Source organism: Adiantum capillus-veneris, chromosome 7 (assembly GCF_014529385.1).
Source record: "Adiantum capillus-veneris isolate H3 chromosome 7, ASM1452938v2, whole genome shotgun sequence".
Lineage (NCBI taxonomy): Eukaryota > Viridiplantae > Streptophyta > Polypodiopsida > Polypodiales > Pteridaceae > Adiantum > Adiantum capillus-veneris.
Genome location: NC_140937.1, coordinates 83,049,416 through 83,076,003, shown reverse-complemented (window position 1 = coordinate 83,076,003; position 26,588 = coordinate 83,049,416). Strand labels below are relative to the sequence as shown.

The 26,588-nt window shown below is 42.8% G+C and overlaps 1 protein-coding gene across 1 annotated transcript; it reads left to right on the top strand.

Moving 5' to 3' along the window:
* The first annotated feature begins 23,915 nt into the window (after window positions 1–23,915).
* Window positions 23,916–26,295, top strand: LOC147454131 (butanoate--CoA ligase AAE1-like). Its single transcript, XM_086516144.1, has 2 exons — window positions 23,916–24,217; window positions 24,593–26,295. Exons 1-2 carry the CDS (start codon window positions 24,020–24,022, stop codon window positions 26,048–26,050), a joined length of 1,656 nt encoding a protein of 551 aa, XP_086372270.1. The 5' UTR covers window positions 23,916–24,019; the 3' UTR covers window positions 26,051–26,295.
* The last annotated feature ends 293 nt before the right edge of the window (window positions 26,296–26,588 follow it).

The window sequence follows — 26,588 nt, the reverse complement described above, 5'->3', positions numbered from 1 at the left end:
CTCAATAAGATACCGTTGGATAATCTTACCATGTCTTAGTACCTTGTCTTCATGTCGAAGGATGGATATGGGTTGGAGCACCTCTTCTTGATCCTCGATCTTGGGCGGGTCCTCAATTATCGGTTCTCTTGGTGGCTCTCCTTTGTAAGGCTTTCTTTTGAAAAGATTTTTGTAGGTCTCGGCTATACTCATTATCAACGAAGATATTTCCATGTTCCTTAAGTAGCAAGGGACATTTAGGTCTTTCCTCGATGATTTTGAAGGGTGCCTTCCCTGTAGTAGTATGGACAGTGTTATTGTACGCATACTCTACAAGAGGTAGGCACGCGTTGCTACTTTGGTGACATAGGTCTTGAATAGATCTAGAATCGTAAGGTTAGCTATCTCATTTTGGCCATCCATTTGTGGGTGATAGGTCGAAGAGAAATTTAGCCTTGTACCTAGATTCTCAAAGAGACCTTTTCAAAAATTATCGGTCATTCGAGGATCTCTATTGGACACTATGGATGTTTGGCAAGCCATGGTGTTTGAAAATCTATGATATGAAGAGGGTTTCCATTTGATGTGCCTTAATAATCTTTTTGACATGTATAAAATATGCTTGTTTGCTAAACCTGTCGACTATTGTCCATATTCCTGTATTCCCATGGATAGACTTGGGTAATCCAAAGATAAAATCCATGGATATACTCTCACATGGTGAATTAGGAATTGGCAATGGCTGGAGTAATCTAGATTTCTTCCCTCTATCATACTTGGTCTTTTGGCACACCACGCATTATGAAACATACTCTTGTATGTCTAATCGTCTCTACTCCTTGAGGAGATGGGATTCATACATTACTTTCTAGCGAAGGGAGTTAGTAACACTTAGCCTATTGCCATGGAGAAGATAACCATCCTACAAGGTGAACGGTTCTTCTTTATTCCCTAAGGCAAGGGCTGACATTATATCCTTGAAATCAGGGTCAATAGAATACTCATCTATCATAGAAGATATATCATTGTGAGTTGCTATAGACACTCCACTTACTTTTGGTCGTCGTGATAGTGCATCGGCCACTTGATTGTGCTTGCCATCAATATGAGAAATATGAAAATTAAATTGCGAAAGAAAATTTGCCCACCTCATTTGTTTTTTGGAAAGCTTGGTTTGTGTCGTGAAGTACTTAAGACTTTGGTGATCCGTTCGTAGGATGAATGGAGTCCCCAGAAGATAATGCTTCCATGTGTCAAGGGCATGTAGAACAGCTAGTAGCTCCTTTTTGTATATGCCAAACACTCGCTCATTGAAATTGAGTCTTCCACTTTTGTATGCTATGGCATGCCCTTCTTGAAGCAAAACTACTCCAAGGAAATCTCCACCAGCATCAAATAGGACGTCAAATGGTTTTGAGAGATCCGACAGTGTAAGCACGGGTTGAAAGATAAGCTTGTCTTTGAGCTTGTCAAAATCATTTTGCTCTTTTGCAGTCCATGTATACTTAACGCTCTTCTTTGTTAAGTCATGTAATGGTCCTGCTATTTGTAAGAATTTTTCTATGAAGCGTCTATAGTATGCACACATACCAATAAAGTGTCATAGCTCATGTAGATTCCTTGGGTTAGGCCATCCTTTTATTACCTCTAACTTGGTTGGATCCATACGGATACCATCTTGAGAGATAATGTGACCTAAGTATTGAATCTCTTGAAGGAAAAATTCACTCTTCTTTTGATGATCAGACGCATCATAGAACAATGCATCGATCTCTGGCTCAACTGAAGTCACCTCAACTGATGACTGACAAAGCTGTGCATTCCCAGAGATACCACTGTTTGTGTGAACGTCACCACAAGACAAATGCACAACTTGCTCTCCATGCAGCACATCCGCAAAAGAGACACGCCTCGTCTCTCGCTCCAAACATGGCTGCAAATACACAGAGACTACACTGCCTCGTGTGTCAGAAATATGCAAAGGGTATACCAGACCACTCCTAGCACCTCTGCCTATCACCAGTGATCCCCTATCCATCTGAAATGACTGCTCTCCAAGCAGTACACAATGTCCACCACTCTGCAACTGACGCACTGAAATGAGACTCTGCATGAGTCCTGGTACATAACGTACATCTCGTAGCGTAAGCAATGCACCGCTAGGCAAGGACATGCATACATCTCCAGCACCCTCTATGTCATATGTTGAACCATCAGCAAACTGCACACAACCATGTCTCCCACTAGAGAAAGAGCAAAACAAATCACGGCGTGGCGTCACGTGAAAAACTGCATGCTCGTCTAGTAGAAAACGCGTAGACAATGTGCTATCCCAAGACACAAAGTAGTTTGAAGGCAAGCTAGACTCAAAAGTGACATGCCCATCACATGCATACTCTCTAGCATCTGTCCTCATAGTAGCACCATGCATCTGCCTCTTCCGTTGCCTCATACGCCTGAAGCAACGACGCCTAATATGCCCATCATGGCCGCAGTGCCAACATGTCAGCCGCGATCGTGAACGGGAACCACCTCTAACCTAAAGCGTCTCCATGCCAAAACTATGGCAAACAATGCTCGAGATCACAAGACTCTTCCACCCAAGAGTAAACCACTGTCTCAAGCAAAGAAGGATACACAACTCCTCACTCTTGCGAGAGTGGATACAAAAACACAAAACTGTGTCCAAACTAACAAAACCTGTCAAAGTGAGAGTAAACACTCGATCACAACTTATGGCGAGAATCTGGGAAAAATCCAGCAAAGTTTCCCTTGAAAACTGAGCAAAAACTCAAGTACAATCTCTACCATAAACCATAACACTACTCAAGGCCAATGAGTAGAAATGCCAAAATGGCTCCACATTTTCACATACAATGGCAATCTGCACTCAACGTACATCAACGGAGTGATCGCGCATAAGCAAGCTCCAAAAGAGTTGCAATCCGGAAACTTGATCAATGCGAAAACAATACTCTCAAGTGAGCTTACCAGCACTTGAAAGTGCTCTATGCCATAATTCACGCTTTACAAAAGTGGCGACACTATTTATATGGTGTCGAGTTTGAAGTAGTTTTTGACCATGAGAGTATCAAATGGTTTACTACTCAAACAGACTTGAAGGGCCGTAAAGCTAGATGGGCAGAAATCCTTCAAGATTATGATTGTAAGCTACGATATCGCAAGGGGCGATATAATGTAGTAGCGGATGCACTAAGTCGGATGCCTCATATTAATTCACTTGCTTTCACGGAACTAAAGAGTGGATTTTTGGAGTCATTACAAGTGTGCAAAAGATCACTCATATGCTAAAGTATGGAGTGCAGTTTTAAAAAGGGATCCCTCACACTCATATGTCTCTGAACAGCCAGATCAACATATCTTTGCACGCGCAGATAGAAACTCCAACACACAGAGCTCCACCCCTACTCAGGAAGAGCTTAAGCGATGGAAGAATTTTTCCATTGATGATGACTACTTACTCCACAAAGGTAGAGTATGTGTGTCAAAGGACTCAAACACTAGGCGCCAAATCTCATTTGAGTGTCACGATAGTCCAAGTGCTGGTCATCCAGGTATCCGTAAGACGTATGCCTTAGTTCGACGGTAATTTTATTAGCCGGGCTTACATCATCGAGCTTACATCATGATGTTCAAGAGTACGTACTAAACTGCCAACAATGCCAAGTTAATAAGGCAGAGCGCCTCAAGGTAGGTGGCCTTTTATCCTTTAGAGATTCCACAAGGTAAGTAGGAGAGTATCTCTATGGATTTTGTAGTAGGACTACCTACTACAATCGTGGCCATGATGCTATTTGGGTAATTGTAGACCGTCTCACAAAGATAAGTCGATTCATTCCCACTAAGACTACGGTTAAGACACCGGAATTAGCATGGCTATTTGTAGAGCATATATATAGACTCTATGGTCTTCCACCTAGTATCATTAGTGACAGAGATTGAAAGTTCGATAATCACTTCTGGAGAGTTGTGTTCCAAAAGTTGGAAACTAAACTTAATCTAAGTATGATTGATCATCCTGAAACGGATGGTCAAACAGAAAGAGTTAATCAAGTGCTAGAGGATATGCTACGAGCATACGTTAACAAGAAGCAACCCAATTGGGAAGACTACTTACCTATATTGGAATTTGCTTATAATAGTTCAAAGCATGTGACTACATGGTTTAGTCCATTTATGCTTTTGTATGGATTTCAACCTAGATCATCCGTTACGGTGGGGTTGGCTAAGGACAAGATACAACAAGCAAAGGATTTTCTCCAAGACCATTTTGACATGCTTCGAGTTGCTCGACAGAATGTTAAGCAAGCTCAAGATATAAGAAGTACGCAGATGAGCATCGATGTCTTGCTACTTTCGAATAAGGAGACAAGGTTTTCCTCAAAGTTCCGGAGCATTCAGAAAGTTTGAAGACGGGAAAAGTTGCTAAACTTTCACCACGCTATTGTGGACCGTTTACCATTCTCAAACGTATAGGTCAAGTGGCCTATAAGTTAGCTCTTCTAGAGCACTCACGAGTTCATCCTGTTTTCCATGTTAGCCGTTTACGAAAACAGCTAGGACAGAATTATAATGTCATTGACACAGGTGTGTTGGTTGTCCTTATCGAACGGCCAAGCATTCCTCATGAGCTCGAAAAGATTTTGGATTCTCATGAGCTTCGCACCAGACATCATGTCAGACAACAGGTGTTGGTAAAATGGCTAGATAGACCTGACGAAGGTTCTACATGGGAGAATGTCTCTGCACTTAAGAAACGTCTTCCTACGTTCGTTTTCGAGGACGAAAACGATTCTCCAAGGGGGGGGTAATGTAAGGACATGGGTCCTATGGGCAAGGCCACCGGCACGGCCGAACAGTGTGTACGCTAGGGGGAGGCTATAAGATAGCACGGTTGGGTGGAGACTAGCACACGCATTACTAGCGCCCTGTCATTCCCTTATTTCCTTGGACCTCTTCCCTTAGCATATTTGACCTTCGAGGACAATAATAAAATCTATCTATCTATCTTTCTTTCTTTTCACAAAGACATCCATAGTTGACCACGAAGAGAGAGCATATGAGCAAGAGAATACTTTCAATACAATGAAAAAACATGATAACAATGGCCTCAACAGACAAGTGGATGGGGGTAAGGCAATGGTGGAAACATCTGTAATGGGATGCTATATGGTTGTTGGTATGGGATAAAATCTCCATATCCATGCAAAAAAGGAAGAGGGGGAGCACCCATCGTCGGAGGCGGGAAGGGACATCTAACCATGCGGTGCTGAGATGCGAGTGTAGGATCCAATGGAACACCCGACTGGCATGGTGGATGTGGAGTGTGTGGGACTCATGGCAAGATTTCTAGTAGGAAAAACATGTGGTGGATTGGTGGATGGATGCATAGTTGTAGATCCCAATGGTGGCTACATTGTTGTGGAGCAAAAAACCTCGCCAATATGAGATTGTAATCCGAAAAGAGGGTAGTGCATGATGGGAGCAATGAATTTTTGGAAGCACCTCTCTTCCATTTCTACGTTAATGCAATGACATTCCAAGCATGATGTGCAACAAAGCTTGAATAACCATATAAAGAGATTCTTGTTTGCTAGGGGGATTTTGGTTTCCTTAAGTGCTTCCTCACCTTCATATGAAATTTCTAGCAATCAACACTTCTCACATCTCAATATTTCAACGATTAGACAAACGGATGTTACATAAGGCACACAATGTAACGAATTGCAAAAACTTACTCCTTGTTGGATATACGTGCTTGTGCAATCACTGGTAAGGTGAACATGTTCCCCTTTTTATTCTAACCTGCGTAAGAAATTGCTTTGCAAAAGAATTCTTTACCATTGTTAGGGTTGGGGATCTGTGCAAGCTCGTAACCTCACTTTATATAAAGAGGGTTTTGGTATCCTTGAGTGCATTGCCATAATTTTTTGGAGTAATCATCTGGGGGCCAATAAGTACTCAATGAATCTTTCTTTGGAAATGAGCTAACCTTTGCATTGTATGTCGCATCAAACTTCGACTACCAATGTACAAACAATACAATTTTAATGCTTTTGATCGCAAAATCCGTCAACAATTTAAAAAAATGGCATATCTTCATCTATCTTGTGAGGTCATTCACTTACCTTGAAAACCAATTGAGACAATAGAACCATTGAAATCTTGAGCCACTTTGATTTGTTAGTGACCTTCAGTGCTTTCTTAGTCCATTTGCAATCATCACCATTGAATTTTGAACTAAGTGATCGTGGATCAGCCAAGCCCACCTTCTGCATCATGAAAATATCGTGCCCAGGGGTGCACAAAGGCCACTCTATTCATAGAAAAAATCCCTTAATCAAGCACAATACTTACAAAAATAACTTTCATTAGGGTCAATTCAATAAATAAAAACACTTACTTGTTGATAGTTTGTAGTACCGTTAGAAACTCGGCTTCTTCATTCTCTTCAAATTTTGACACATGTGCACTCAACTTTAGGCATGAGTTCCTTCACCACTTGTTATTGCTTGGTCCATTCATTCCAGGCATGGAGACGGTGGTTGCCATCCCAAACTACAAACATCCTTTGGGCCATGTGGCTCAATTCAGGGATGGTCTCTAGCTATACATCCAACTCATAAGAGAGTTGCACGTCCCAAGCATCTGCGGATTGACAATCAAAAGGTGTGGGCTCCTATCAAAAGGTATGAATTTTGCCATAGTTGGTTGATACAACCTATCACGGACAGATGAAACCAAACCCTCAATGTGGTCGGTATGTGCAGATTGTAGGATTTTGCAAGAGCCGACACAAGGGGATAGGGGGAAGGAGGCGCTAGAATGTCGTAGTGTGATCATCACCCACGTGGATGAAATATGGATATCTACTATGCGACTAAAAGTATGACTTACATTCTTTGCATCAGTGCAAAAAGGTTGGTTAGAACTACATTCTCCAGTGCTGGTGGAAGTCACGTGCTCACCAGTATTTAATGGGCCTTAATATTGGAGATATAGTGGACTTTGCTCTCACATATTGCTAGAGATGTTACTGGATTTTGCGTTAGTTGAATCTATTTGGCACTATCATTCCCTTGGACTTTCATTCTTGCATGAGTCCAAGGTGCCATAGCCAATGGTGTAGCGCACGTACACGAGTGCGCGCGCGTGCACACACACACACACACACACACACACACACACACGAGAGAGAGAGAGAGAGAGAGAGAGAGAGAGAGAGAGAGAGAGAGAGAGAGAGAGAGAGAGAGAGAGAGAGAGAGAGAGAGAGAGAGATCCTGCAATCAAAGATGACATCCCACAGAGGAAGCTCGCCAAAGACTTGTTGCACCATGACAGGTGCACCACACTTGACATACATACCGACAAACATGTTCCCAAAGTATGTGTTCTTTTCAAGTAACCCGAATATCAGCATGAATCCTTGTGTAGCCTTTATTGTTACTTTCTTGGCGATTCTAAGAGAGAACCCCAAGTATGTGGATAGAGGCCCTCACTTTGCATCCACTGAAAACAACCTAGAGCTTTCTGTCCCTACTCCTATTGTGTGTATCCCGAAATCAATTCACGTCGTTCCGAGTAGTAATCTCCTCAAGCACTTTTTGTGCTTTCTGAAGTGCACCACATATGGCATACATATCAACCAAGCCAGTGCCAAGCACGACATTTCTTTTCAAGGGCATCTTGCATAGAGCCACATAAGTTCAAGATGCACGTCTAGGTGATAGGGTCTGGAGAAAGGCCCTCGCTTTGCACCTACTGCAAAAAATTCAAAGCTTCTTGGCTTGCTCATGTTGTGCGTATCGTGCAATGAGTGCATTCCAAGAGATGACGTTCTGGACAAGAAGCTCCTCAAGCACTTTTTGGGCTTTTTAAAGCACACCATATTCGGCATACATATCGACCAAAGGCAATGCCAAGCATGACATCAGCCTCTGCCTAGAGCCGCATGCCTTCAAGATGCATGCTTACATCTAAAGAGAGGCCCTCACTTTGCATATGCTAAAAACAAACTAGAGCTTTTTTGCCCTGCCCCTGTGGGACAAATCTTGCAATTAGTGCATTCCAAGAGTCCAAGAAGCTCCTCAAGCACTTTTTGTGCTTTTTGAAGCACACCACATTCGGCATACATATCGACCAAGGCAGTGCCAAGCATGACATTAGCCTCTGACTAGAGCCGCATTCTTTCAAGATGCATGCTTACATCTAGAGAGAGGCTCTCACTTTCCATCTGCTAAAAACAAACTAGAGCTTTTTGGCCCTACCCTCGTGGGACAAATCCTACAATTAGGACAACCCCTGACGAGCCGCATGCCTTCAAGATGCATGCTTACATCTAGAGAGAGGCCCTCACTTTGCATCTGCTAAAAAAAAACTAGAGCTTTTTGGCCCTACCCCTGTGGGACAAATCCTACAATTAGTGGATTCCAAGAGTCCACACTCCAGATAAGAATCTCCTCGAGCACTTTTGTGCTCTGTAAAGTGCACCGTGTCAAAAAAGGCATTGCCAAGCACGAAATCTTTTTTCAATAGCCCTGACTAAAGCCACATGCCTTCAAAATAAATGTGATTGCATCTGGAGAGAGGCCCTTGCTTCACGTCTGCTGAAAACAGTTCAAGAGTTTCCTGGACCTCCCCTATTGGGCATATCCTGCAATCAGAGATGACATCCTGCACAAGAAGCTTGTCAAAGACTTGTTGCACCACGATAGGTGCACCGCACTTGACATACATACTAACCAACATGTTCCCCAAGTATGCATTCTTTTCAAGTAACCCACTATCGCGAATTTCAGCATGAATCCTTGTGTAGCCTTTATTGATGCTTTCTTTGTAGTGTTGAGAGAGAACGCAAGTATGCGTTCTTTTCAAGTAACCCACTATCATGATTATCAGCATGAATCCTACTGCCTTCATACAAATCCTTCTTCTTAGCATAGTCTTGAAGTGAGCTCACAAAAGAAATATTATTCTCTTGCTCTCCATGTTTGCTTGTGTAGCCTTCATTGTTGCTTTCCTGACGGTGTTATCGAAGCTAGAGGTTGGAGGGTTTATGGGCATGCAGAGAATTGGGGGAGAGGAAGCGGGTAGAGGAGTGGATTTGGGAGAGGGTTCTCATAGCAGAGACTCAGAGGCATCTTCACCTTCAATAGGATAGTCATGAAGAATTTAGCTCCAATTTTGCTTGCATTTATTCAATGTTTTTTTTCTGCCATCACAAATACACACTTTATCGGATTGAGGCTTAACGTGTCTCCCGACATCTTTGGAAACAAAGTCGTAAATGATACAAATGTTTTTCCTTTTCTCCAAAGAAAGAGAATCATCTAGAAAAATTCTCATAAAATCTGTAAGATATGGACGAAAAATCTCGTGCATGTCTCTCTCAAAAGTGTTCGGTGCATTCCGCAATCCAAATCACATGATGGTGCATGCAAAAACTCCCCAAGTCGTAATGAAGACAGTCTTTGGTTGATCCTCAACAACAGCCATCTAGACTTGATTATAGCCATTGTACCCATCAAAAAAGAGTACATTTCCTAACCAACAGCATCATCTAATGTAGAATCCAAAAAAGGCAATGGAAAGGGGTTGGTATAGTTGCGGCATTGAGTTTGCAATAATCCACATAGATGCGTAGTTTCTTGTTCTTCTTGGGAACAACCACAATTGGAGAAATCCATTCAAGATTCTCAATTGGAACAATAAAACCTACTTTCAACAGCCGATCGAGCTCCTCCTTTACTTGTTTTGCATAATTTTGATTCATTCGATACCGGGCTTGCTTCATCGGCACCACATCCTTCTTCATACTAATAGTATGTTGATAAAATCTTGGATCCAATCCTTTTTAGTGTTGCCCCGACGTCGAACTATAATCAAGGGAGCTTGATCATCTGTTAAGGGTGCCAGCTCTTGCATGTGCAATTTTGTGAGTTGCAGGGCTTGCTTGTGATGCCAATAACTGGTCCTTAAAGGCGGGTACCAGTCGAAGCATATCGCCCAACTTCATGTGAATGGGTAATTGGATAATAGCTTCCCAAATACTTGTTTGGGCTAACTCCTTAACAGGGTCATTCCTCAATATCGTCTAAGTCGGTCGCTCCTCAGGGGCTTCATAGACTGTTCTCGCATCCCATCTATCCTTCCAGATTGGTAGTGAAAAAGCCATTGTCGGGTTCTAATGTTGGGACAAAACTCGTTTTTCTAGAACAAGAATGTCTACTAAAATATGTATGTCGTGGCTTCAGTGATTCGTGAGCATCCAAACCACTCATCAAATCCTGCTCCTGAATGACATGTGACATTAATATCGGTTCTTTTTGTGCCCATCAAACCGTATTTTCAACACACTAATCTGATCTGGGAGCATTGGCAACAGTTTTTCCTTTCCTTAATCGGGTAATCAATTGCACTTTTGGATCGGGAAGTTGTAGCCTTGTGTCCGTTTCATCATCTGTGGATGACATAATTTTGATCAACACCATATTGGTGCTAGGTGTTTTCCCTTTCTCAACTTTCTTTCAATCCTACTCCGTTGCATCCGCACATTCACTATGCCAATGGCCATCCTCCAAACAGAATGAACAAGGCCGTGGTCTAGAAGAGAAGTTGGATCTACCTCCTCCTATGCCATAGCTTCCCTAACGATATCCTCCTCGTCCGTTGGAATAGAATGGATTTGCCATGATTGGCGATACCTCTTACTTCTGTGCCGGTTGCGGAACAATCACCACATTTGCCGCTTGACTTTGCTTGGCGCTCTGCTGAGATGGTCAATTTGCCATATCCTGGGATTATACCAGCATTAGCTGTTATTATGATTTTTTTCTGACAGATGTCACACCAAAGTTGATTCAACGCACAATCGCTCGCATCATGCCCTTCATTCCGACACTTGGTACAATGCAACTGCAAGGTGTTAGCTTCTAATGTTTTCTCCTTTCTTGCCACCGCCGCTATAGCCTTCTTCTTGGCTTCGTTGGTCTTGGTCGATCGCCCAGGAGGATCATCATCCTCATCCAAGCTTTCATCCTGATCAGAGTCACTATCCGTATCGTCGTCCGAGTCATTGTCGGCTAACTATTTCCTTGTCTTCTCAATCCAAGAAACTCCACGGGATCGTTCTGACATCACTTTCTCCAAAGACACCACTTCCAAATCAATGGTTGCTAAAGCGGTGCGAAGGCTCTTTTGCAATCCCTAAACAAATTAAGTATTCAACATCATCATCGGCTGGTTTGGCTGCCTCCACTCGCCGAAGCATGCAAAACTTAGCCGTATACGTCTCCACATCAGCTCTTTTCTACTTGCACAGTCGCAAGAGTTCCAACATCTGCGGGGTGGTCTTATTAGTTCAGAATCTTTTTAGAAAAATCACCGCAATCTTTGCAAATGTTTTGAAGTAATCCGCTGGATACTCTGCCAGCCATTTAGAAGACTTACCGCTCAAGGTAGTTTCAAAGACAATTAATGAGCATAGCAAGAGTTCTTGGATGGAGAGAGCAACAAAAGCATAACACCTAGTTAGATAGGCATGAACAATACTTCAAAAAGAGAGAGAAATTAAGCTATTGACAACAGTTGAGGACCGGATTTACATGGAGCCGGTCCCCCCTCCAAAAGCCTTTGTATTATAGGTTTCCCCCATCAAGGGAGACATTTTACAATACAATACTTTGTCTTCCTTCAATAACTTGCTGGTACAATGAAGATGGAAGCTTCAAGCACCAAGCTCACACTTATAAAACACAACATCAATTGCCTCACGGTCTCAGACCCAAGACCTTACACACCTTCGAACATGGTGAGAGCTAGCGGGGTATGAGAGTAGATCGAGAGGAAGAAGGAGTATTCTTACAAGAAAGAAGTATGTCTCCTCACACAATCACTCATAATAGCTTAGCATAGCTTAGTAATTAGCATGGTAGAGGAGATGAGCATGCATTGGAGCTTGGCTCTTGGTTGGATTTGCTTCACAAAGCCAAGAGTTGTTGGTGTAGGCCTCCCTTCGCACAAGCTTGGAGTAGATGATGAGCTTTCCATTAAGGCTTGAGAGGGAGATAGTCTTCTTTACACCACACTTGAGATTGTGTGAGTGTGTGTGAGATAATGCCTTGCCAAAATCAGCCCCCCCTCTCTCTTGCTGGACCCCTCTTGCTTTGTACTCATGCTGGCATCCCATTGGACCCTGCAAAGCTTAGCCAATGATAATTACGAAGCATAAGTGATAGCCTTGTGACATGTGTCCCCCTTGCCCCTTTTGTGAGAGCTTTATGTATTTAATTAATGCAATTAAACTCTCATTGGACCCCTTAGTCATTTGGCCAATAGAAATCAGGCAAGCCATTGGGCTGTTGAATGCTCATTGGACCCCTTGGGAGACTGTCCAATAGTCTTCTAGAGAGCTTAATTTCTATTGGTTCTTTTATCAAGTGTTTTTAAATGAATTAAACTAAATGTACTCTAGCCTAATTCTCATTGGTCCACCTCTATGGCCATCCAATGGGATTTGAATGCACCTTGGGGGCAACTGGGCTAGGGACTTGACATGTGCCCACTATGCCCTTTGTGTAAAGGGAGCTTGCTAGAGTGTGCGTGTGTTTCTCTCTCATCCCCTACTAAAAGGGCTCGGCCCCTCCAAGATAGGGATGTGGGAAGAATTTTGAGTCTTCCCACAAGCATCCAATTTACCTAGAGTTTGACCATTGAACATAACCTTTTAATTTTGGAACGTTAACATGCTGGAAGTCTTAATGGGCTGAACCTTAGGGTCTTTGAAGCCCATTGTTGCACATTGCTCTTTTGCAGATGGCCCCCCCTTTGGATCCCTACTATGAAAATCATTTAGGAGGATTAGATATTAGTTATTATGACATTACCTTTCTCTTGAAATCATAGTCGTCCTCGACTATGGGGTAGAGAAGATAAAGCCTAGTCATTAGTCCTTTTTCTAGCAGGTAGAGGATCCCTATCTTACCTACAACATCGTTCCAGAATGGATGACCAATCCATTTGGCGCTTGAGAGCCTAAGTTGCCGCAAGCATGTCTGCGCATTCGTCCTATCAATCTTCCATAGTAGAGTGACAAGCTCTACTTGGTGTTTGGAAGACGTCGTCTCCCCAAACTTGATCCTAAGCATGCATACTTCTTAACATTTGTGCACAATAAAGAAAAAGAGAGTCTTATAAGACAAAAACTTTGTTTATTTTAAACATTTGTACATTTGCTTACTCTAGGGAAGCATTGTAAGCATTGACAAAGTTTAGGTAATCCTTTAATTGTATGACTTGCATCCATCTAGCATCTTCAAAGGATAGTTCTTAAACTTAATAAGATACCGTCGGATAATCTTACCACCTCTCATTACCTTGTCTTCATGTTGGAGAATGGACTTGGGTTGCAACACCTCTTCTTGGTCCTCGATCTCCGGTGGGTCTTCAATAATTGGTTCTTGAGGTGGCTCTCCTTTGTAAGGCTTTAGTAGGCTCACATGGAAAGCATTATATATGAGCCAATGACTGGGAAACTTGAGTTGATAGGCCATTTCATTCATTGGTCTAAGAATATGGAAGGGACCATAGTACCTTTTTGCTAATTTAGCATAGTACTTTTGGTGTCCCATAGGATTCCTGCCCGTTGTGTGCCTTAATCGAGCCTTGGGAAATGTAAGCAAGACCAATCATTTTCTTTAAAGGCTTGGGCTCTTCTGTGCTTATCAACAAAAGCCTTTTGCCTTTGCTATGAGATAGAGATAGCATCCTTAATCTTTTGGAAAGATTCTTGTAAGTATCGGTTATACTCATCTGCAACAAAGATCTTCCCATGTACCTTAAGTAGTAGGGACTTTTGGATCTTCCCTCAATTACCTCGAAAGGTGCTTTTCCCGTAGAGGTACGTACATTATTATTGCAAGCATACTCCACTAAGGGTAAGTACTTCTCCCATTGGGACCTTTGATCTACTTTCATTACGTAGGCTTTTAGTAGATCAAGGACTGTTAGGTTAGCTATTTCACTTTGGCCATCCGTTTGCGGGTGATAGGCCAAAGATAAGTTTAGTCTTGTCCCTAAATTCTCAAAGAGACCCTTTTAGAAATTACTGGTCATTCTAGGATCTCTATCCGACACTATGGACATTGGCAAGTCATGGTAATTGAAGATTTGTGATATGAAGAGGGTTGCCATTTGATGGGCTTTGATAGTCTTTTTGACAGGTATGAAATGAGCTTGTTTGCTGAACCTGTCTACTATGGTCCGTATTCCCGTATTCCCATGGATAGACTAAGGCAATCTAAAGATAAAATCCATGGATATGCTCTCCCATGGTGAATTAGGGATTGGCAAAGATTGAAGCAATCCATGTTGCTTCCCTCTATCAAACTTTGTCTTTTGGCATACCACACATTTAGAAACATACTCTTGCATGTTTGCTTTCATGGCAGGCCAATAGAAATATGTTTCAATCTCTTTTAGGGTAGACTGAATTCCTCTATGTCCCGCATAAGGAGGAGCATGAGATTCATACATTACTTTCTCACGTAGTGAGTTAGTAACACATAGTCTATTGCCATAGAGAAGATAACCATCTTGTAAGGTAAATGGTTCATCTTTCTCCCCTAGTGCAAGGGCTGAAATCACATCTCTAAAATCAAAATCAATAGCGTACTCATCTATCATAGAGGATAGATCATTGTGAGTTGCTATGGAAACCGCATTCACTTTCGGCTGTCTTGAGAGTGCATCGGCTACTTGATTATGCTTGCCAGCAATGTGAGCAATATGAAAATGAAATTGCAAAAGGAAATTTGCCCACCTCATTTGTTTGTCGGAGAGCTTGGTCTACGTCATGCAGTACTTAAGACTTTGGTGATCCGTCCGCAGAATGAAAGGAGTCCCCAATAAATAGTGCTTCCACGAGTCTAAGGCATGTAGAACTGTGAGGAGTTCCTTTTCATATATGCCCAGAGCTTGATCAATAGGGTCAAGCCTTCGACTTTCATATATTATGGCGTGCCCTTCTTGGAGCAAAACAGCTCCAAGACAATCACCACAAGCGACACATTGGACCTCAAATGGCTTTGAGAGATCTGACAGTGTAAGCACACGTTGAGAGATAAGCTTTTCTTTAAGCTTTTCAAAAGCATTGTTCTCCTTGGCAGACCATGTATACCTAACATTTTTCTTTGTTAGGTCATGTAATGGTCCCGCAATTTGTGAGAACTTTTCTATGAAGCGTCTATAGTATGCACACATACCTATAAAGCTTCTTAGTGCATGTAGATTCCTTGGATTAGGCCATCCTTTTATTACCTCTAGCATTGATGGATCCATTTGGATGCCATCTTGAGAGATAATGTGACCTAAATACTGAATCTCTTGTAAGAAAAAGTCACTTTTTTATCGATTAATATAAAGTTTATTCTCTCGTAAGACTTGAAATATTACATGGAGGTGTTGCTTGTGTTCGTCTAGTGAATTAGAGTAGATGAGTATATCATCAAAGAACACTCTAGTAAAGGTTCGATGAGGCCTAAATAGCGTCTCCATCAAGCAGTTAAATGTGGCTAGTGCATTGGTCAAGCCAAAAGGCATGACAATGTATTCATGAAGGCCAAACGTAGTGCGAAATGCGGTCTTTACAATGTCTTGATCAACTATCCTTATTTGATGGTAGCCACTTTTTAGGTCAATCCTACTGAAGTAGGTGGACCTTGTAGCTTATCAAATAGGTCTTCTACCCGTGGAACGAGAAACCTATTCTTGATAGTGATCCTATTTAGTGCTCTATAGTCGACACCCATACGCTATGTGCCGTCTTTCTTTTGCACTAATAACACGGGTGAACAAAATGGAGATAAGCTAGGCCTAACCATGCCCTTCTCAACTAACTCATGCACTTGCTGCATAATCTCCTCTCGTTGAGCTTGAGAAACTCTATAAGGAGGTTTATTAGGCGGTGAACTTCATGGAGGAAGTTCAATTGCATGATCATCATTGCCTCATTTAGGAGGTAGTTCACAAGGGATGTTGTCAATAAAAACATCTTGAAATCCCTTGAGAAAATTGGATAACTCTAATTCCTTGTGATTGTTTATATTTTCTTTTGCTAAAGCATTAGGTTCATTTTGAGAATCTTTAACAAAAATCATGTACACAGAAATAGAGCTATTTATTGACTTATTGAAAGCTTGCGTATGTACAATGGGTATGGTGTCACTCAACTCCTTAGCATCTATATACATATCTTTTTTCCTAAACCTAAAGTAAATTTGCCTTTCAGGGAATTTAACATTGATAGCCATGCTATCAAACCGTGGTGCCCCAAGGATTACATCCTCATGGTTGAGAGGAGAGATAAAGAAGTCCTCTTTGTACACATAACTTTGGACATGGAGCCTCAATTTCCCAATTAAGGGAGTGACTGAAGCTTCTTGCCCCTTGAAAGCACCATCGACGAGTAGGACATCTCCCATCTCATAGGCTTGGATGCCTAGCTTGGTGGCCAACTATGTGGATATGAAATTGTGAGTAGAACCAGGGTCAAAGAGAATAAAAGCACCATGTTCTCTTACCTTTCCCCAATCATGACATAGAGGAGATCCTTTGTGGTGAGCATCCTCTTCTTGGATTTCGACCAAGGTAGCTCTAGGAGGCTCATTTTGTGTATTCTTGTGGGGACAAGCACGATAGGCATGCCCTTGCTCCCCGCACTTGAAACAATGGTTATCTTTACGATAACGCTCAAGCTCTTCAGGAGAGAGTTTATTTTTACCTTTATAAACTCCCTTCTCCTTAGCTTTGTTGTTGTTGGTGTTGCCTTTAGCAGACTTTTGGACAACGTCCTTCCCCTTAGGCTCATTATTACGGTCCTTGTTCTCCGTGGGCTTAAGATTTCTCTTAGCCCCTTGTTGGAAATTGATTCATGAAGCCACCATGGTATAGTGTATGACTGTAGATATGGTGCGTGGCCTTTGGGAGTTCACATACTCCGCCATATCTTCAGTGAGACCCGCACAAAATTGTTGTTTTTGCTCTCCAAAATCCATCTTTTTGAAGATAGTGGCTTTGAGATGTAAGTCCCAAAACATGTCTACATATTTGTGGATAGATTTGTAGGGAGAGAGCTTCCAGCTTTGCCATTCGGTGAGTACTTTGTCTTTGGCATCGGTAGCCAAAAGCTGCTTCGTGATGGAAGCTCTTAAAGCTTTCCATGTTTGGGGAGCTTCATCGTTTGCTCGTAGGCTAGACCACCATTATCTTGCGGACTTTTGAAAATGCATAGCTACATGGCATAGCTTAGAGGACTCCGTGAAGCCCTCATCTCCAAATGCCGCATTGAATTGTTGAATGAAGGCTAAGACTTTGTCCGTAGCACCAAAGGTGCCATCGTAGGTAAGGAAATAGATGTTGTTTCCTCCCTCTTTGAGCTTTTTGAGCTTGGACGACCTCTTCCATGCCGCATAGGATTTCCTATGCCTCTTCTTTTTGGTGGTTCGAAAGTTACACCGTCACTTTCTTCAGAGGAGGAAGAATTTGAGGAGGATGGAGAAGAGGGTGACCTCTTTCTCACCCTTTTCTTCCCTTGTTCCTCCTTGTATGCACCATCACTTTCTTCATAAGAGGAAGAGGATAAACAAGATGGAGAAGAGGGTGATCTCTTTATCGCCTTTTTCTTCTCTTGTTTTCTCTTGTCCCTCTTTGAATTATGGTGTGGATAAGTGTGCGGTGGTCTTCTGCATTTAAGGGGTGTTGGAGAGCGTTTTTCCCGCCGTCTTTGTGGAGCCATCTCTATCAAGGTGGCAGGAGACTCACTTATTTCTTGCTCTTTTGGTGGGGGCTCTACCATTGAAACTTGAGTTCTCCTTTGGGAAGGAGATGTGTCGCCAAGTAGTAGATTTTTGAGCCCTTCGTACGGATCCTCTTCTTCTTCCCTTATCGGAGAGAGGCCTCTTTTGGAAGTCTCACAAGGAGGCTTCCTAGGTACTTTCTCTTCTTGGTGGGGAGTTTGGAAAATCCCATGAGCACGTAGCTGCCATTGCACTTCACTTTGGAGGGATGGATTGACCATGGATTGTTGAAGCCTAGAAACAAGGTAGTTAACAAGCATAGAGGCATCATTAATAGCCTGTTTAAAGCTATCAACATTAATTTCACTCTCTTTACTATTGTCAGCCATTCTAACAACTTTTAGGTGTAAAACTTTTTAGGTGTACTTTGGCACTTCAAGACCTAGTTGCTACTCCTCTTAACCCCTTTAGAAAAGCACTCAAGCTCCTGTACTACCCGTGGCTCGAATATCATTAATTGCAAGGAATAGAAGAGAGGGTCTTTCAACAACAAAACAGTACTGGCTCCTGTCAAGCTTCTAATAGCTCAATAGTGGTTAAACCGTAGGCAAGCCCCGTAGGACTCCACTATTAAGACCATAGCTCTCGACGGTGATGCCCCGTTATTTGCACGAAGCAGGCGCACTGCAAGACTGAAAAATCCTTATTCTACTTACTCAATTGCAATTAATAATACCAACCATTTGTAGTTAGCTTGAGGACCTCTCTTCTTGAGCAAGAAAAGAGAAACCTTGTGCTCTGATACCAATGTAACATTAAATGGTCTAGTAACTTGTGTGTAGCGGAAAATAACATAGACATAGTGAGAATTTCATTAGAATAGATTCCTAATGAGCATAGCAAGAGTGCTTGGATGGAGAGAGCAACAAAAGAATAACACTATAGGCATGAACAATATCTCAAAAAGAGAGAGAAATTAAGCTATTGTCAACAATTGAGGACCGGATTTACATGGAGCCGGTCCCCCCTCCAAAAGGCTTTGTATTATAGGTTTCTCCCATCAAAGGAGACATTTTACAATACAATACTTTGTGTTCCTTCAATAACTTGCTGGTGCAATGAAGATGGAAGCTTCAAGCACCAAGCTTACACTTATAAAACACAACATCAATTGCCTCACGGTCTCAAACCCAAGACCTCACACACCTTCGAAGATGGTGAGAGCTAGCGGGGTATGAGAGTAGATCGAGAGGAAGAAGGAGTATTCTTACGAGAAAGAAGTATGTCTCCTCACATAATCACTCATAATAGCTTAGCATAGCTTAGTAATTAGCATGGTAGAGGAGATGAGTATGCATTGGAGGTTGGCTCTTGTTTGGATTTGCATCACAAAGCCAAGAGTTGTTGGTGTAGGCCTCCCTTCTCACAAGCTTGGAGTAGATAATGAGTTTTCCATTAAAGCTTGAGAAGGAGATAGTCTTCTTTACTTCACACATGAGATTGTGTGAGTGTGTGTGTGATAATGCCTTCCCAAAATCAGCCCCCCCTCTCTCTCTTGGTGGACCCCTCTTGCTTTTTACTCATGTTGACATCCCATTGGACCCTGCAAAGCTTAGCCAATGATAATTAAGAAGCATAAGTGATAGCCTTGTGACATGTGTCCCCCTTTCCCCTTTTGTGAGAGCTTTAGGTATTTAATTAATGCAATTAAACTCTCATTGGACCCCTTAGTCTTCTGGCCAATAGGAATCAGGCAAGCGATTGGGCTGCTGAAATGCTCATTGGACCCCTTGGGAGACTGTCCAATAGTCTTCTAGAGAGCTTAATTTCTATTGGTTATTTTATCAAGTGTTTTTAAATGAATTAAACTAAATGTACTCTAGCCTAATTCTCATTGGTCCACCTCTATGGCCATCCAATAGGATTTGAATGCACCTTGGGGGCAATTGGGCTACGGAGCTGACATGTGTCCATTATGCCCTTTGTGTAAAGGGAGCTTGCTAGAGTGTGTGTGTTTCTCTCTCATCCCCTACTAAAAGGGCTCGCCCTCTCCAAGATAGGGATGTGGGAAGACTTTTGAGTCTTCCCACAAGCATCCAATTGACCTAGACTTTGACCATTGAACCGTTTGGAACCTTAGCATTTTGGAAGTCTGAATGGGCTGAACCTTAGGGTCTTTGAAGCCCATTGTTTCACATTGCTCTTTTCCAGATGCCCCCCCCCTTTGGATCCCTATTTTCCCTCCTTTGGATCCCTACTGTGATCGGACTGCCAACTTAACCAATATTTTAGCTTTTTCTCCCCTGGTACTTCCGCATACTAAATGACTAGTTTAACATGAGAAAATCAAAAGGAGGATTAGATATTAGTTATTATGACAGGGAGTCTCGTGGAGTGTTGCAATAACCCGTTGTGAAAGCCCCAACAAGAATTCAGCAAGCCGGCTACTTCCCTTGCTCTCCTTCTTTGCCTTGACCTCCTCCGCCTCTTTACCTTGACACAAGACAAAAGCATATTGATAAGAATAAACAACAAGTACATCAAAGCTAGGACAACCTACCAAAAAACAATCTTGAAATTACAAATCCACCTGCACCAGAGTCAAGAAGTAGATGAAAACAAATTGTGCAAGAAGCTACATGCTAGCGCAACATCATGTGATTTCAATATACTTTGACCTTGTACTTCTTTAACATACACGGTAAGTTGAATACATCAGTATACTTTGAGTAGCACGTAACATGTGAAGCTGGTAGCCAGCTTGATAGAGAAACGAGAAGACATAACTGAAGCAGATGTTCTTCAACGGTAGAAGAATGCTCAAAAGAGACATCCCGAATGTTTCAAGTCTAATCCCTCAATGAGCATGTGAACAGGAAAAAAGGCCTGCTAAGATTAGGCATTCGCATTGCAGGCTTCTCCATCGGTAACATATCCCTATAGACCTATGAGACTTGTAGGAACCTCTCCTACCACGCTTGCTGAGGATCTTTCTAATTTAAGAAGCATGTGTGCGTGTATAGAAGATGAAGAACCGCTATGCTTCAACCAATAGAAAAACAACAAAAATAACATACTAGTAGCCCTAGAATGAAAAACCTGAAGAGGCCACCCCTCCCACCCCTCCACCAGAGAAGCTTGGGCGCTAGTTGCCCTTGCAGTTTAATGGGGTATTTTCTTGCATACCCCCTGATCGTACCCCATATACCTTCCCAATATTATAAAAATTGAATATCTAGAAGATTCCCTTCCCCCTCTCTCTCTCTCTTTGCAACCCTGGTCGCCTGCACGACATCCTCTACTGAGTCTACTTTCATCTTGCCGAAGTCTACAAAGGAGAAAAGCCTCATGCATGGAGCATGCATGCGTTGTACTTGCATGCTGTTGCATCAGAACACCCATATAGTGAACGCAAGTTACCTTGGTTTCCTTGTTTGCAGAAGCAAAGAGAGATCAAATGCAATAATCTTTTTCATCAACTTTGGCTATATCCGACATCAACGAGACCCTATCATCAGTCATCTCTTTGCCATGCCCTACTCTACAACCCATTATCATTGCCGTCCCATATCTGCACTACCTATAATTGAGAGAGAGAGAGAGAGAGAGAGAGAGAGAGAGAGAGAGAGAGAGAGAGAGAGAGGAGAGAGAGAGGGGTATTAATTACCCTATTTTTCCACACGACTGGAGAGAAAAAGAGAATCCTCTATGAATCATGCTCCTACCTCCCCACTTATTAGAAACGTAAAGGGTACTAAAGGCCCACATTCAATGTACACGGAATAAATGAGTGCCCACTATCTTATTTCAACCAATCACATTTTTTGCCTATCAAAAAATGTTTGAAAATACAACTCATTTTTTTCTATTTTATTCAGCAAAAAGAGAAAGCATCTCTATAGCCTTTGCCCTTTGGGCACGCCAAAAAGAAAAAAATAGAACATAACTTCCAAAAATTGGAAGGGTGCTTCATTGTACATGGGCTGAAATTCTCTGGCATTTACCCTAACTTTCTGTTGAAAGGCAGTGCCAACAAAGTAGTAATGTATGATGTGCGTGCCGTATCTATACTAAGTATAATGGGGGAAGGGATTTCGGCTCCTCCCCTCGGCCATATGGCAATAGCTGCTTGCTCAGGCCCCCTCCCGACAATGTTACCTGAATTGCTCACGCTGAGAGAGAGAGAGAGAGAGAGAGAGAGAGAGAGAGAGAGAGAGAGAGAGAGAGAGAGAGAGAGAGAGAGAGAGAGAGAGAGAGAGAGAGAGAGAGAGAGAGAGAGAGAGAGAGAGAGAGAGAGAGGAGACTGCGCAAGAGAGAGGCGGGTTGTTACCCGAAGGAGAAAGGGTAAACGATTCCCAAGGTGGGTGTGAAGATGGCAATGGTGCCGTACAATCGTCGCATGCAAGGCTGTCATCCACTCACTCTCCTTTTCGTAAAGTTCAATGCAGCAACCTTTTACTGCAGGAAGTGGGAAATTGGAACACCGTAGGGAGTGTCCTAAGATGGCTTAGTGCTGCAAAAACTGAGAGAGAATTCACCAACGAATTGGCATGAAACATGGCTGACGAGTCTGACCGACATGGGACCACCGGCCAGTGGCAACTGCCTCGCAACTCGCAACTTGCAAGTGATACGGAGAGAAGAATGATCAGAGTAGACCTCCCGCCTTGATATTTGCGCGAGTAGTGACATTGCTACTGCTTGGCGTTGGTACTGTGCTGCTGATGCGTGCATGGAGTCTAGAGGTCTACGTTCAAATTGGAAGGTGTGGGTGGACCAGACTCGCAGTTATGTATTTTTGCCATTTTTGTGGAACGACCTTTCAATTTTGACCAAGCACTGCCACTAATTGTTGGCATCAACAACCATTGACATACTTACTACTACGGGGAAAAACCATTTTTCCAAACATACAAAATTCCTTTCCTTGAATATGCAAAGAGAAAATTTTAAAAAATTAGGCTAGTTTTTTCGGGCTTTTACACTATTTTTCTCTATTTTGAGGCAGAATTTCTCCTTTTCCCCTTGCCCTCAACCGGCATTTTTGAAATCAAAACGGACACGATATTAAGCTGAGACACATTTTTCCCAAAAACTTAGTACTACCCTTCCCTACTGTAGGACTCAGTACTAGAAAAATACATTTTTTCTAGCTGGCAAAAACGAAGGCAAACTTGAAATTCTCCTAGGTTTTAGGTCAAAATTTGAAGCTTTTGTCAATAATTACACTAAAACTTGTGTAAATTTTTTGATTTTCTTAAATGCAATCTCAAAATCTAACCAGACAACACAATTACAGTCGGTTAAAATACACAGCACGACAAAATAGCAAAAAAACTAAATTCATTTTTTTTGTAAATGCTTATCAAAGAATATAAGAAGGCAATATGTTCGGTGAAAAGTGTAAGGGTGCATTTAGACTGTTGCACCACTCTCTCTCCTCTCTCCTCTCTCTTCCTCTTATCTATAACTGTAGAGAGAGTGCCCTTTACACTTGTCGAAAACAGATGAAGGCTAAAGTCCAAAATGGAGAGAAGCTCCAGCCTCCAGGAAGGGGAGAGAGAGAGAGAGAGAGAGAGAGAGAGAGAGAGAGAGAGAGAGAGAGAGAGAGAGATGGAGAGCGCACATGGGACGTTCAGTCGTGCGTCCGATGGCAGAGTGAACGCATCTTATCGGTCGTCACATTGCGCACATGAGCTGCTTCGGCCATCGATTGTTGCGAGCTGACGTACTGATGACGTATATGGTGCAGAGCAACCAGCACAACCAGCGAGCTCCACGTAAAGCTGTTGCAGCTTTTGCAGACCTGCAAGTGCTTCAGGTTAGCTCCTGCCATGCGAACGCAACAAATTGCTGCTGAATGGGATGAGGGGGGGGGGGGGGGGGGGGGGCTCCATTGCGGCCAGAGCGGTGGCTAGCCGTTTCTCTATGCGCAGGGGCGTGGTGGGTCTTGCTGTGCTGGAATGCCCTTTATTACCGGATGTCCTTCGTGAACGTCGCATGTGCGCACCATAAGAGAGAGAGAGTCTACCGAAGCCGGCCAGCCGGCCATACTAGTTGATAAGGACTACATACTACATAGTGATAAAGAGTTCCCAAAGATCATAATATAGACAAACAAATGATTGATGGGCTGGTCGAAAGCAAGTGAATGTCTCTCCTTTGTCGCAGGTTAGAAGAGCTGCTGTCACCTGTCTTACCGCGCACCTTTGTGGGAGCGTGCAGACATGGGAACGCAAGAGAAGTGTGAAGCAAATCACCCTGCGCTTTCCCCTCTCATCTTCCTGGAACGCGCTGCAAAGTCTTGTGGGGATCACACTTCCGTAATCTACGGCCACCTGCGCTTCACTTGGCTCCAGACCTTTTCTCGCTGTCGGCGTCTTGCTTCTGCCCTCCTCTACCTCAACATCCATGCAGGCGATGTGGTAAGTACATCCTCTATGTTTTCTCCTAGTACACTCTCCATTGTTGGCAGATGCTTTGTAACTTTCAGGGTTGCTGATGTTCTGCGATCGGATCCTTCTTGTTTTCTGTAGTCATTTTCCGAAGAGAAATTTTGGAATACCACAAGAATTTGGTTGGGGTGTCTGGAATCATGGGTTTTCTATCCTTTTGGTGTTTATACTTGGTCAGAAAGTTTTGTGCTCTGTGTGTGCGCCTGCAACCGTGACCGTTTTGCTGCTGTTGGTGAACTAGCAAATTTGTAGTATGGATGGTGTGCGTATGCTTGATCTAAGTTTGAGTGTGTATGCACATATCTTTCTTCTGAACATGAAGTTGAATATTTGCTGAAAAATTAGGTATCTTCTGTGGCTCCGAACATCCCTGCCATGTATGAGATGCATTTTGGAGTGCCGATGGCAGGTGCAGTTCTCAACACTTTGAACATTCGACTGAACGCACAAACCATGGCCAGCCTTTTGAAACACTCAGGCTCAAAGCTTGTATTTGCGGACTATCAGTATTTGCCTCTTGTGCATGAGGCCATATCAAGATTGTCTTCAGAGGTTTCTAAGCTACCAATGGTTATTGTCATCAAGGATCAATTGGGTCAAGATGAGTGCACAAGCTATGCAGAGCTTGATTATGAGACTCTGTTGGAAAGGGGTAACCCATTTTTCCCATTTTACATTCCTTCGGATGAATGGGAAACAATCAGCCTCAATTACACATCGGGTACTACCTCACAGCCAAAAGGGGTGCTCTACCATCACAGAGGTGCTTACATGAATTCATTGATGCATATCATGATGTGGAGAATGAAGGACTTTCCAGTATTTCTTTGGACCGTGCCCATGTTCCATTGCAATGGGTGGTGCTTTACATGGGCTGTGGCTGCGCAGGGCGGTACTAATGTATGCCTTAGAAATGTGACTGCCAAAAATGTTTTTGACTTTATTGTGAGACATAAGGTTGAATATCTTTGTGGTGCTCCGGTGTTGTTGAACATGCTTGCATCTGCGCCTGCAAGTGAAGTGAAGCCATTACCTTCTCCAGTGCATGTTCTTACAGGAGGCGCCCCGCCCCCTCCTCCTATCCTCTCACGCATGGAAGAACTTGGATTTGATATAACACATGCATATGGTCTCACAGAAACGTATGGCTGTGCGCTATATTGCAAGTGGAAGCAGGAGTGGAACAATCTACTGCACGAGAAGAGGTCAGCATTTAAAGCTCGCCAAGGTATTGCTACCCTTGCAGTTACAGAAGCAGAGGTAATGGACTCCTCGACTATGAGTAGGGTTCCGCAAGATGGGAAAACAATTGGAGAGGTGATGGTCAGAGGATATGCAGTTATGAAAGGGTATTTGAATAATGAAAAGGCGACTAGAGATGCTTTTAGAGGGGGATGGTTTCATACTGGAGACCTAGGTGTGATGCACCCAGATGGTTACATTCAACTCAAAGATAGATCCAAGGATATTATCATTTCTGGTGGAGAGAACATAAGCAGCATAGAGATAGAGGCAGTTTTGTATAGTCATCCACAGGTACTCGAGGCTGCAGTTGTAGCCCGGCCGGATGAACATTGGGGTGAGACCCCATGCGCATTTATACATTTGACAAGAGAGGTGTCACCGGAGAGTATCATTGCTTACTGTCGAGAGCGCCTTCCTCATTTTATGGCTCCTCGCAGCGTGGTTTTTGGGGAGTTGCCCAAGACTGCCACTGGGAAGATTCAAAAATACGTCTTGCGTGAACGTGCAAAAGCATTGGGTGCTTCGCCACGGGCTGCAAAAGGCAAAAGCAGGTTATGAGGAAGCAGATTACTTGGATTGTGGGGCATCATCATCAATGGGCAACTCTAGTCACTTCATTGCTGTGAGTCTCATCTTTGTATTTCTTAGCAATATGCACTTATTTTTTACTCCTCTTAATTTGATTTCTTGGTAGTACTCACGTTTGCCCTTGTACAAATTTTTTGCAACAATTCAGAAAGACAATTGAGCATGGGGCCCATTGTCCCAAGCTAAGCATTTTATCAGATGTCTTTCTAAATTAATCGTCTTCATATTGCAAGTCAAAAATCTACTTGAAATAAGATGCCATTTGTGTGTATAGTCGGTATTTATTTTTCCTTGTGGAGAAGTCTTTTGTGCAGAGTGTACAGATTGGAAGCAGTTAAGTCAGGTGTAGTTTTGTGAGAGCACGATCCTTTTGGGAAGTTTCACCCAGAAAAAGTAATCAAGAGGGTGGGTGTCAGACAAGGCGTCTTCTTGCAGATGATGGTGCTGTCTTTCAATTGGAGGAAGAGAAACAAGAGAGAGTTCACACACACACACACACACACACACA